General features: G+C 41.6%; 2 protein-coding genes across 13 annotated transcripts in view; one reads left to right on the top strand and one right to left on the bottom strand.

Moving 5' to 3' along the window:
* Window positions 1–436: 436 nt before the first annotated feature.
* Window positions 437–5,971, bottom strand: LOC136440050 (cyclic GMP-AMP synthase-like). The gene is made up of 6 exons (XM_066435823.1): window positions 5,739–5,971; window positions 3,304–4,369; window positions 3,036–3,184; window positions 2,716–2,813; window positions 1,933–2,166; window positions 437–1,393 (listed from the first exon to the last, which is right to left on the bottom strand). Exons 2-6 carry the CDS (start codon window positions 4,165–4,167, stop codon window positions 894–896), a joined length of 1,845 nt encoding a protein of 614 aa, XP_066291920.1. The 5' UTR covers window positions 4,168–4,369; window positions 5,739–5,971; the 3' UTR covers window positions 437–893.
* A 1,537-nt stretch (window positions 5,972–7,508) lies between these two features.
* LOC136440057 (MLX-interacting protein-like) overlaps window positions 7,509–13,946 on the top strand; it is a 46,753-nt gene continuing 40,315 nt past the window's right edge. For 10 of the 12 annotated variants that reach the window (XM_066435836.1, XM_066435877.1, XM_066435905.1 and 7 more), the window contains exons 1-2: window positions 7,509–7,799; window positions 11,603–11,952. In XM_066435836.1, coding sequence (XP_066291933.1) covers window positions 7,629–7,799; window positions 11,603–11,952 — 521 coding nt within the window. In that variant the 5' untranslated portion in view covers window positions 7,509–7,628. The remainder of the gene's footprint in view (window positions 7,800–11,602; window positions 11,953–13,946) is intronic. The other 2 variants (XM_066435868.1, XM_066435885.1) reach the window with 1 other exon arrangement.

Below are 13,946 nucleotides of genomic sequence, written 5' to 3' on the forward strand. Positions count from 1 at the left end.
CGCGGGTCCAGTGAGAGGGAGGGGGGGGCTTAAGATTCGGTATATCATTATCATTATGTATCGCCCATACCAATAGTATAATCTATATGTATTTATATTTCATCTGTTTCAGGGCTTCAAAACTGAAGCCCTGTCACAGGGCTTCAAAACTGAAGTAGTATTACTACCTTGCTCTTGAGACAAGCCTAAGTAAGTACGTTTAAATGAAAGGGTCGACTGATAAATTTATACAGTAATCTTGTGATAGGTGGATGTTTTTACGTACCTTAGAAGTAGTACCGATGGAAAATGGCTCCATGCTAATTTCTAACTCTTCAACTACAGAATCCAATGTACTTACACCACTTCCTTCTGTTGGAAAGTTAGAAAGTTTCAAATAAAGAATCACATTTCGTAAATTTCTTCTCTCCTTCAAAACTACACCCTGCATCCAAAGAACAGTACCCAGAAAGTTTATTTTCCAAATAATGGCTAATTCGACAAAATTCAAATGCCGGAATGCCTCCTAGCAATGACACCAAAATACAGCATTTCCTGATTACATTCAACCATGATAAGTACTATCCAATAAACATAGACGTTTGTACAAAATATACACCATTCTGAATGTTATTGATATCTGACAGATCATACTTAAATTTGTTGATTCATGCCTCCAGGCAATCATATGAATTCCTTCGATGACGTCACAGTGTACACGGTAACCGGTTTAAATCCTGCGATGTACGTTATTTTGAGAAGCAACCAAATCAAACGTTATAATGTATTGAAATCACAATGGTTATCTAACGATAGTGTTTTGATGCCAGTGTTGTCACAACCACTTTAACCCTCTTCCTGCTGTATAACTCTGTAACCAATAGGGACAAATGGCTAACTCAGTATGCTAAAGGTTAATGCACAGACATCGCCAGAGCATCAAGCTCTTCCGGTAGACGTTCATTCATAAGATCTTCCTTTACGCGGAGAAACTGGTCTTTAACGACGCCTAGGTGTTTCAGCCCATTGAAAACTGCAGGATCGAAAAGATTGTACCCTGGTATGAAGAAATGAGGGAGATGTCTTTTGCTGATACACTTCACCAACTCATCAATGACGTACACTAAACACGTGACCAGGTTCTGCTTCTCCCAACCGCCCGGCTGCTTTACTATCGCGTGTAACAGAACCGTTTTCAGATGGTACGAGGCGAAGTCGATATTTCTAGCAACGCCCCCTGTCAGTTGGAGCTTGTACTTGATGTACTTCAGGCATCGGAGGCAATCTTTGCGACACGTGGTGGCGTGGTTGCTGGTGCGGGCGTCTGTCGGGCTCAGGATCTGACCGCTGAAGATTTCCTTCTCGGTCTGGGAAAAGGACAGCCTCCAAAGCGTATTGCCGCCAGGGTCTTTGTCTGGAAAAGACGAAGCAGCGTTCAGAAGATTTACCCGAAGACACCTGTTCAGTGATACTTAAAGCCCCTGTCACACTTGTGCGTATATACAAGCCCGCATGAGTTGCGTATTAACATGTTTTGGTTTAGGTTAAGTTTGCAGCCGAAGAAGTAATTTCTTTGGTTTGATAACTAGACTGTCCAACGGTGGGTCAAAGTAGAAAACAACGTCCTCCCCCTAAAGTTTCTTAAACCCCAAAAATGTTACTGCGGAACTCATGCGCGCTTGAATATACGCACAAGTGTGACAGGGCCCTTACAAAACTCACACTTCCTGTCGTATAGAACACGCTATAAGCTACAGTAAGCAAAATAGCAAACGAGTCGTCACCTCCTCGAATGGAGGTATTGTTTGTCTGTTTTACATGCACGTCTCACCACAGAGGGCAGGGCAAAGGTCAGAGTTGAGTGAGTGACAGGAAATGGAGTTCAGAGTTGTCAGAATGAGTAACCTATAATTATCAACCTTGTGTGACAACTGAAATAAACGTAAGATGTACCGTGAGGTGCTGCTTTTGCCACAAGGTGAAGTTCATTGTTCTTGATCGCTCTGATGTCTCGGGAATTGGGCCAACGCGTGACCCCGTCTTTCCATCCATGTGTACATTTTGGCCAGGGCGCTGGCAACTCCAAGGCGAGTACCAGGTCGATGGATATCTGTAGCCGTCTCTTGGCAACCATCAGAGTAACAGCCGGGCATCCATCCTTCTGCCTCATCAGCTCAAACTGTAGGCCTAAGATTACACAGGAAGGACTTTTACTGAATCCCACTACTGGCACCAAATACACATTCACTACACAAACTACACATAAGAACTTTGCTGAATTCAACTACTGACACCAACTATGTATCTAATTCACAATTAGCAATAACACATGAAGGACGTTGTTGAATCCCACTGCTGACGCCAAGTATATATCCACCACACAAACTACATAGAAAGTACTTTGTTCAATTCCACTACTGACACCAACTACATATCCACTACACAAACTACACAGAAAGGATTGTGTTCAATCCCACTTCTGACACCAAGTATATATCCAGATAGTGAGTCAGATTTTGAAAAGAAAACAGATACATATATTGAAACGACGATTTATATAATTGATACATGCAACGATAACTACACAGAAAGGGATATACTGAATCTCACTTCTGACACCAAGTATATATCCAGACATTGAGTCAGATTTTGAAAAGATAACAGATACATATATTGAAACGACGATTGATATATTACACGCAATGACGTTTTGTCGAGTAAATGATTTAAGTTTACCTTTGAAAGGGCTGTCCGCCCCAGCCCTACTCAAAGTGTCGATGGCCTGCTCCACTAGACCTCTGAATCGGTTCAACAGTTTCTTCGGAGACAGGAATCTGTAAGAATGAAAGCGTTCCAAGTTCTGTAGCAATATACGGTTTTAGCTTTTACGGTTTTGACCATGATAAAACCCAACATGTACTTAGCACATCACCCTACAAGACATTAAGAAAAGGCAGGAAGATAAATTATGGCGTCAGAGCAAATATCATACTGCTTCAAGATCTTAGCAAATCCTACGTTGCTCGATTGACGATTATAGTTCTAATGAACCTTACCCGTCGGGAGTTAAGTACTTGCGGAGTGAGGAATCGTTGCTCTTCGGTAGTTTCACGGCTACCATTCCGAGACTGGGCTCGGTCTCCTTGAGGACCAGCTCCTGACCGTATATGCAGAACATGAAGTCAAACTCGTTTGTTGTGTCAACCTGAAAATGATTAATCTCAGTTGAATATCATTTATGGCGACCAAGAAATTTTGCTGTGTTGATATAATGGTAATGGTATCTGTCCAGAAAGTGATCATATCATAAGTGACGGTACAGACCTTCAGGTTTTCGAAGTAACTTCCAGAATTTAGTTGTCGGAGCCGAAATATGTCACTCTCTCCTTCGTTTACTGCAATCTTTTTTATTCCTTTCAAGATACCGTCGACGATAGGATTATAAATCGTCGACGTTTCCGACTTGTCTGTCTGTCGAACCCGCACAAGGTTGCCCATTGCTTTCTCAAGTTTTCTCTGAAAGCCTTTGCCATTTCCAGTTGCCGTTGCAGCAGGCTCATTTGGCGTCTTCCTACTTCGGCCATTTCCGGTTGCAGCGGGCTCATCTGGCGTCTTCCTACTTCGGCCATTTCCGGTTGCAGCAGGCTCATCTGGCGTCTTCCTACCTCGGCCATTTCCGGTTGCAGCAGGCTTATTAGGCGTCTTCCTACCTCGGCCATTTCCGGTTGCAGCAGGCTCATTTGGCGTCTTCCTACCTCGACCATTTCCGGTTGCAGGAGGCTCATCTGGCGTCTTCCTACCTCGGCCATTTCCGGTTGCAGGAGGCTCATTTGGCGTCTTCCTACCTCGACCATTTCCGGTTGCAGGAGGCTCATCTGGCGTCTTCCTTCTTCGGCAATTTCCGGTTGCAGCAGGCTCATTTGGCGTCTTCCTACCTCGGCCGTTTCCGGTTGCAGTAGGCTCATTTGGCGTCTTCCGACCTCTGCCATTTTTGGTTGCAGGCGTCTTCTTAGACGTACCTCTAACATTTCCGGCTGGAGCAGACTCTTCTGGCTTCTTTCTAGGCCCACCTCTGCTATTTCCGGTTGTAGCAGACAAGTCTGGCGACTTCTTACCTCCAGCGCGCCTTCCACTACCGGCGCTTTGCGACATAGCTTTACAATTTTGTATCCAAACAACAACAATCATAAACCGCCATGCTATCTTCTATCGACGCGAAGATTTCGGAATCCTAGTAGCCAGTGTTTACAATGTATCTCGCTGGCTGGGGTTAATGATCCCCTCCCTCTAGGGGTCGGTAACCTTCGGGCCGGCCGCTAGGAGCGCGATTTAGTCAGGCTAATAATCCTGATGACCACGGCTGCTTGTGGAGTGGCCTCTCGTCGACACTCTGCGGAAGTACAAAATGCGTGAACAATGTTCTAAACACGAGCACTAAAGCTTACACAGAAACGACAGATGACACCAACTCTATACCCACAACACAAACTACACAGAAAAGGACATTGTTGAAACCCACCGATGACACCAACTCTATACCCCCTACACAAACTACACAGAAATGACTTTGTTGAAACCCGCCGATGACACCAACTCTATACCCACGGCATTAACTCCACAGAAAAGACATTGCTGAATCGCACTACTGACACCAACTATACATCCACTTCACAAATCACACATTCGGACAAGTAAAAGAACACAAGTAAGCTTTCCAAAAACAGTACATATTTGTTTTTCCCAAGCGGATCCGGATGTCTTTGAATCGCACACCTGGCACCACCGACGCACCGAAACTACATCACGTCATGGGTCGCTGAAGTTGTAGTCCTTAGATTTACTTAAGCCTATGAAAGTGAAAACCTGTGAAAGTGAAAGCGGTGCCATTACGCCAATTTCATGCCTCACGTCAACGGTTAAGATTGATGAATGTTTGAAACATTGATTAAGTGACGCAGTTAGTTATTCTCCTAACATGTAATATTACAACCTTATCTATGACAATCAGTCTCAGTAGGCTTTGTCCATGATCACAGCAGTCTCTCGTGAATCATTGTCAGCGCTACTACTACACTGCACAAACTGAACCGATTAATTCCCCAAACTTACACCACCAGGAGCTATCCATCACAAAAAAAATCACGACCACAGCACTTCCAGAAACCTGCATCCCAAATTTGAAGTTCCGCTGTAGTACCGTAAGTAGCCACTAGGGCGACCATTTTCGGAGTTGACCTTCGTTTTCCTGCTTCAAACCTACCTACCAAATAATCTGAAGATCCATATACAGCTTCTTGGGTTATGCTGAGGACAAACAAACAAACACACAAATATACAATGTCCTCTGCAGTAGCGTATACGTAGGAAACCGCCAAGAGGCCCATTCTCAAATCTTACCTTTGTTTGTCTCCCAAACACCTACCCACCTACCTACCACAAAATGAATTCGAACATCCGTCAAAAGCTTCTAGAGTTATGCTATTTACATCCACAGCCAGTCCACCACAGCAAAAGCAAAAACATAACTTTCTCGGCGAAGGTAATTAGTCGTCCACAACGAAATATTGACTCACAGAATTTCCGATCGTCAGTCTGGTCTTTTGATGGAATAACATAGAATACCATTGCCATATTTTCTGGACCACCCGAGGCCTCTACACCAGTTTGAGGTGCAACTGTCTTAATACGGCTAGTCTATAACCATAGTCAAGCCTGAAAAACCGGAAGCTGTAAACGTTAGTTTCAGTATTGAAACTTACCGATTCAGTGCCTTCTTATGCAGCGTGCCTTCACTACTAAGGCCTCGTCAGAGTTGTCAAACGAATCAACTGCCAGAAGTAGTTTGCAAAATGGTGACTTCGTTTCACACTGTTCTATTACTGTTCTAAAGATTACTGCGAATGTTACAATGGCAGCACTAAGACGAAAGTTTCCACTCTCCTCTCTAAGAGGCCGTGTGCATATTGCGGCTGTCTTGTGCAAATCTACCTTGCTTGTGTACGCAACCACGCCATGACGTCATGATACCTTCCGAAACTATGACGTACTCCCTGTGCTTTTCAGTGGGTGGGTGACCTATTGACCCGCTGTTCCTGTATGTATGGTAGTGCTAGAACTACAGAGGAAAGGTCTGATGTGATGTTATGTACTCAAGCCAGTTCCAATGCTAGGCAGTGCTACTGTTCGAACACGATCTGTACAAAAAAATAACTTCCGAAAGAGAAATTGTAATGCTTTTATTAAATTCGTGACATTATATATGTGACCATGTATAGTTGTTGCGTTTTTTGTTAGAATTTCTTACTATATGTAGTCTCAAGTGGAGACACTGTGCTTTGCATCCCTATAATTGCTTTCTTTCTGCATTTGATAGATTCATAAATTCATACACGCTGTGTGTGTGTGGTTACTTGTGAGGGCGTTGCAGTATCGAATAGGGTTGACAGGTGACGCTGTTGATCAGTTGTAATGGAGTTGCTGTCTCAGCTCGAATGCGAGGGATGAGGCCACATTGACATATTCTATGAATAACACGCACACACACACACGCAGGAATCGCCGTTTTCAACCGTTTGAAAATATCCAGCACGCCAACGTCTTAGCCTCCACCAGGCCCTCCTGCGGGGGTATGGATCGTAGAATTCTACAAAAATGGGAATAACTGGCTAGGAGAGTCAGTCTATGTGAAGGTTACCATACCCCCCTGCAGTTAACTTGCAAAATGAAACCCTAATACTGAGTCATATGGTGCAATATTAACATCCTTTACTTCTGGACGCGCATGGATTTTAATTTGATAATATGCTTAACATATTTTCGGTGATTATTTGTTTGGAATATCTTAGGCAGATAGAATGCGATTTATATGAAAGAAGAAGTGGTTGAAATTGGTCCCGCCTAGCAGGTTTCTTGGGAACTGCAGCATTTGTAAAATATAAATGTACTCGGTATTTAAGTTAGTTAGTTACTTAGTATATAAGACTGTGTAAGCTAAATGAGGTTTGTATCCTGCTTAGCTAGCATGATTCACACCGTAAGGTAACATAATTTTGTTTGTTTGTTTGTTTGTTTGTTTGGACTTTGTTTATTCGACCTGCAGGCCGTTTTTCATTGGGAAGAGGTAAGGGTCAGGCAAAATATTATATCAAAGAAAGATACAGTTTACATGATTTAAAGTCCTAATAAATCTATACACATATCAATAACAATGGGTGTATGGAGCAAGGTCTTTGACCTAGGGAGGCCACCACATAAACTGTATGATGTAATGCTATATTCAATCGATGCAGAAAATATTCGTGTTGCTGTGCTTTACCATTGGTTGTTGAGAGTGAGACAAGACCACATACACTTCAAATATTTCCACATATTGATAGTCTAAATTTGTGATTATTTATCGTGTTTTCAATAATAACACAGCAAAAACCACTAAGAGGGATCCTGTATTGTTGTTGACATGTTTATTTTGCATCTTTGTGGAGGAAAAAGATACGCTATGCGAGATTTTATTATGATCCCGCAAAATTTTTGATAGCGTAGGTATTCACCAAAAAGCAAGATGGCCGCCAGCTAGCGCCGTCAGTACGGCAGCTTCGGCCAACATTTACCTCTAATTTTCACCAAACTTTCCACCGACTTGACCATCACCAATGACTAAGAATGCAGCCGACGGTCCCTTAGACTATCCAGGAATGATGAAGAGTGTGAAAAAGGAACGTGGAGAGCGGGGATTCAGCCCCGGAGCGGCCGGACCCAGTGGCGCTGGCGGGAGTGGTGCTGGTATACTTGGCGGGGAGCTCCAATTTCCACCGCCCACGATAGTAAGTATTCTTCCACTAATCTTTCCTCACCATGTATGTATCTCAATGTACGACTTCACACCATTAGCACGCCATACAGAGTAATTCCTGGACGATTCTTACGGCGACAGGACTTATATTTAAAGCCGGATGCCACACTGAGAACATACAAAAAAGCTACGAACCAACACGTACCAAACCCGAGTTTGTGACCTCGCTCAGAGTCAGACATGTGCGATAAATTTGTCCTCGTGGGGACAAAAGTGTTCCTTTGTTCACAAAAAATCATCTTTCTGGGACTATTCTGAGGTACAATTTGAAGCAAAAATGCTACTTTAGCTATAAGATGGGCGCTTTACATGGGGCAGTGAGTTACAAGGTGCTGTGGCGCGCCTTTCATGCAAATGAGCTGTAATTGTAAACAATAGACAGGAACAATGCATTGAAGTGCATGTGCATGTGATATACTAGTGATCGACACATGCCCTCATTTCTTGTACATCTATGACTTCCTCATGGCTTGGTAGTTTGGAATGTTCTTATTATGTCTGTATGGTAATTAAGAGATTATGCAAGGGTGACAGGATTTACTGTAAATGCTTTTATTTTTCTCGGTAGGAGGGGAAAGGAGGTTTTCGTGGTGTTTTCAGTTCGCGGTTGACACAATTCTGTACAGTAGCACAATGATATTACATTAGAAATGCTTAGTTGTCGTTGTCATGAATTCACAGTGGCCAGCGCACCAGGAAAAATAAACCACTGCTAGTATTTCAAGATTTACAGTATTGTTAAATGTGACTTGCATCTTCTGGCATTTTCAGTGATTTATGTGCTTGTGTGTTTCGACATTAAAATCAGGAAAAGTTGTGTATCATAATATCATCTGCATCAGAAAATTTTTGTAAACAACATGTAAACAACATGCTACCAATGCACCGTATGATGGCAAGTTGTAAGTTTTTTAAATGTAGTTGTCTGTAAATCAGTTAATTGGTTTCAATAAAGTACTTGTCTATGCAAAGTCATACATCTGCCCTCCCCAATTTGCCACCATATACTATATAGGTCACGAGTCTCTTGAAAGAGAGCCAAGCAAAGAAACATGTTGGCTGTAATACTAGTAGTTGTTTGTAAACCACAGTCGCTACCTCAAACGGTATCAGGACAACTCGGCCCCTGGGACAACTCGGCCCCTAGCCATTCGGGACAACTCGGCCCCTAGCTCAGGACAACTCGGCACCGAACCTCAAAACTGACATAGATCAGTAAACAGAACAGGAACTTTTTAAAATCTATGTGAGGAATAAAACATGTTTAACTACCAATCATTTCGTCTAAAAAAATAGGAAATTGTGAAACTCTGCATGTCATTTCCCCTGATCGCTTTGATAGTTTGAATATCAATAAGGAAGTTTTATCATCTCGGTTGTCTCGACGCGTTTTGAAAACCTACAAACTGTTAAAATCTATGTCCAACAAAACATAATGAAATGCTATACATTTAGCTTTATCGGTAATAAGTTATAAGCACTTTCATAACAGAACATAAGCGTAGCGAGTTCGTGAAAGAGCGTCGAAAATAACAAACAAAATGGCGTCGCCGCGCCGGACCGCAACATGCTTTTGACGGTCTTGTAACGTTTGAGACTCATGGAAATACAAAAATGCTTATGTAGGGACTGAGTTTTGTTTCTTAAAATTCTTATTCCACTTATCAGCCGATCAGATTGGTGGAATTGTCATTCTTCGAGCCCCAAATACACTTATTATGCACTGAGTAATAGGTGCCGAGTTGTCCTGAGCTTGGTGCCGAGTTAGAGCTCTAGTGCCGAGTTGTCCTGAATGGCTAGGGGCCGAGTTGTCCCAGGGGCCGAGTTGTCTCGGAATCCCTCAAACTAGCAGCTGTATGCGCAGTAAGGATATACTGAAAGTCTTTAAACAGCTGCGGTGATTTTTACCTTCGCCGAGAAGGTTATGCAGAGGGTAGCGTTTGTATGTATGTATGTGTGTGTGTGTGTAATGTACAGGATAACTCAAGAAGGCTTGGATGGATTGTCTTGATATTTGGTAGGTGGGTAGGTCTTGATGAGACTTGGAAATGATTAGATTTTGGGTCCCCTAGCGGCTTGTTAAGGTACTGCAGCGGAACTTCCTGTTTTGATATCTCGTGTTCTGGACATGCTATGGAACTGATTTTTAAGTGGTAGATAGCTCTTTGGACAGAGAGTAAGTGGTATGGGTTTGGGCCCCCTAGCGGCTTCTTTGGAACTGCAGGAGCAGGTTTTGCATCTGACTTTGAAAGGGAATAACTCAAGAAGGGCTTGATGGATGGCAATGATTTTTGGTTAGTAGATAGCTTGAGTGATGATGTACATGAGTAGATACTTTTTATGCAAATCGGTATCTAATTTGCATAATTAATGAGGAAAGTTTATCCATCCGCCAAATTCCATGATAGGACTCTGAAACATGTGACATATGTAACTGAGGAAGAGAGAAATATTAATTGATATGAACTATGCAAATGAAGACCTCATTTGCATAATTAATGAGAAAATACTATAACTCAAGATGGCCTTAATGGATGGTCATGATTTTTGGTATGTAGATAGCTTGTGTGATGCTCAGAATGATTGGACAATAATTATGCAAATCAGATGCTAATTTGCATAATTAATGAGGCAACTTTAAAAATCTGCTTTGTGCCATGATAAGACTATTCAAATTTGTAACTGAGGAAGAGAGAAATGTTGAACATAGAAAATATGCAAATGTGGGCCTAATTTGCATGCTTAAATGAAAAATATAATTCCATACTGGTAAATGACTGAAATTCCATGCATTTAATACTTTCATCGGGAAGTTATGTGAATGTGAACATCGTCGAATCAAATAATGCTAATAAGGGCCTCATTTGCATAATTGATGATCAATATTAGCACAACCTTCTTAAGCTCATACTTTGTTAAGCTCATACTTTGGACATGTCATATTTTAAGACAATCAACTGGTCTGATTTATAATTGATGAGAAACACTCCTAATACGTCAGTCACAATGGTTAAAATCATTTGGCGAAGGTATGAGGTCGTGGAACTCTAGTTATTTTTGCCCTTGTGGCGGTGATTTTTCCATGTCAAAACCATTATTATGCATCTCCAATGCATTACTATCCGTACTTCAGAACTGTTTGACCCGCAAACTGAAGACACTGCACAAAACCCTTCCGCTACAAATTCAAGTCCCCACGAAAATAAATGTACTTACAGTACATCACTGACAAGTACATGTGTAAATATGTAAGTTGTAACAGAACAGTGACACTCTGTAGTTTTTTAGTCAAAAATCATTTTATGGTAGATAATCCATTCAGTTACTTAAATTGAAATTAGTGCATATAGTGAGGGACAATTAGACTTGATTTTGAGTGCTTGAATTCATAAATCAGTTCTAACTTCTATCTATGTGAAGGTTGAATCTGCATCGACCCCCCCCCCCCCCAAAAAAAACCCTACATATTCAACCTTTTGTTTTGTGGGATGATAAATCATACAAAACCCCAGCCAATAGATTGATGTAAATTTTTGGGACAGAATTACAATGAAGGTTCAACCTCTTTACATTGATGAAACTGATTTTTTGTAGATAATTTATGAATTTTAGTACTCAAATCGAATTGTTCTTCACTAAATGTACTTATTTCAATATGTTGATAGATGTCTTGAGGTGCATCAATAACTTTAATAATTACTGCTAAATGTGATATATATGTTGAACCATCAGAAAGATATTAAACATGTTGGCCTTCTTCATCTTGTGTTCCAGGATGGTATCCACATGGATGGTACCATTGTTACCACTGCCAATGGCGACAAGGCGATTCACAGCGGCCATTTCATGGTGTCCTACATCCACAACTCCAATGCCAGCGTCACCCCTGAGGACTCCAACGAATCCTCTCGCGCCCAAACCCCCAACCAGATGTCGTCTCTGTCGCAGGGGACGTTCAACGAGGCCAACGAGAGGGAGGAAAAGACCCCCAGCCCTGGTTTCAACTTTGGCGCAGCGGCAAAGGAAGTCATGGCCTCGTACCAGTTTGGCTTCAGGTCTTCCAAACAACTGTCAATTGATGCCTCCCTCACCAAGCTATTTGAGTGCATGACACTGGCGTACAAGTAAGTATGACTTTTGGTTGTACTAGCAGAGGTTTTTTTTTAGAAAAGGGGAGCATAACGTGGAAGCGACAGTGGGGGGTGGTGTGGAGGGGGGGGGGGGTGCTCCACTGCCAATGTTGACAAGGTAGAAGTAAACATCATGGTGAAAGGAGGGAGGGGGGTCCCCCCTTTCACAGTGTGGACTATGGAGTTTCAGAGAATTTAAAGTTCAGATTGGCCATTTTTGGGCTTCCTGGGGGGGGGGGGGGGAATTACTATCAGACAGGTCACAGTTGAAGACTGTAGCCACATGTGACCCAGTAGCATCCCTGGTCAATCAAAATGTTATGCTTGTCAGAGAATCTGCTCCCCAGGGTAAGGGGGCAAATGGTCAGGTCATTGCCCTTGTTTCCATGTTTAGATTAACCCTTGACTAGTGTCATCTTTCCCCTGGAAGTAGCACTTCTACATTTTTAGACACTCATGTGCTGTCAAAATCTACAGCATATCACTCAGTGTTATCCCCATCTTTCTCCATATTGATAAGGAAGGATTTTCTCTGTAGTTAATGGATTAAGATAAGTGCTTGGTTGTTATTTGTCAAGATAAATGTAAGCAAAGAATTATTATCGAATTGAACACCAGGGCTTTAGTGACGTACATGTGTATGTTCCATTATTTTTACATTGACTTTTCCGTTATCCATGACATTTTTTAAAATGTGTGTTGCATTGTGTTTTTAGTCAATGTTATTGTCTTATATTTAGGTTTTTGGGGAGAGGGATTCTCCTAACGCTTTGTTTTGAGCCCGGTCCTCAATAAATATATTTGAATGAAATGATTGAGTTTGGTTGGATTTAGAAGAGATTTTAGGGGAGTTCACAGGAATTTGTAACATTATAAAAGATTTTCTATAAAGATTAAAGAGGTTGTGAGACATGTACATGTATGTAAGGGGGATAATGAAACCTACAGATCTGATTATGAACACAGTGCATTCCTTTATTTTTGCAGGGACTTAATTTTGTGTTAAAGGGGGAGAGGAGTTTTTCTGGGTGTTTTATTTAACTTTAAGTTTGCCGTGGAAGCGATTCTATAGTACATGAATGGTGTTATGAATTTGTTTTTGTAGTTGAGAGGTCATTCTGAAACCCTGCAAATAAAACCACTACATATAGGAACTAGCTACATCATACTAATGTGGAACTGTTAAGTTGCCAAATTCTTGAGAATCCAGTACTTGGCACTTTCTGTCACAATGACAGGTATTTTGCAGTGACACTGTGACAGCATATCCCCTTGGTGTCAAAGCCAATGTCAATGTGCGTTGAACTCAAATAGACTCTATAGAAACGTGCCCAAGCATTGACTTACAGTGCTACCAAAGGTCCGAATTACTGTTAAGTCATATAAGTTTGAAAGGGCTTAATTTTTCAGGTGGAGGGAGGGGGGTCGTTTGCTACATGTTTAAATTTGCCGACAATATTGTTTGCCATGAGAAGAGATAATTTCGTGTTTGAGAGGAAACCACAAACACTGCCAACATAAATCCACCAGGAATATTTCAAGATTTACAGTGTCATTGTGACCTTAACCCTTGAAGTGTGGTGTGTATTTGTTAGTCACCTTGCCAAAGTTTGATCCAGTCATGTTCTAATGGGATATACATGTAACCACCCCTGTCTTTCTATAAGGAGAAATTCAAACTCTACAACTGGATAAATATTCGGAGATTTATTTCCGGACGTTTCGAGTGACATCCATCACTCTTCTTCAGCGTCACTAAAGTGAACTAGCAGAACTAACCAGTACTTATATACAATGACTTGAAAAACCGGTTTTTACATGGCAAATCACAGTCATGCATAAGCGACATTGTAATGTAAAATAAGTTAGGAAGGTTCCTAGGGTAAGACAACACATGGTAATGTCTTTCCTTCAAAAAAGGCCATGTTTTCTAGTTAGTTGTATGCTGAAAGGTGTTTAAGAAAAGATATACCAAGTAACATGAACCA

The sequence above is a fragment of the Branchiostoma lanceolatum genome, chromosome 1 (assembly GCF_035083965.1).
Source record: "Branchiostoma lanceolatum isolate klBraLanc5 chromosome 1, klBraLanc5.hap2, whole genome shotgun sequence".
Classification (NCBI taxonomy): domain Eukaryota; kingdom Metazoa; phylum Chordata; class Leptocardii; order Amphioxiformes; family Branchiostomatidae; genus Branchiostoma; species Branchiostoma lanceolatum.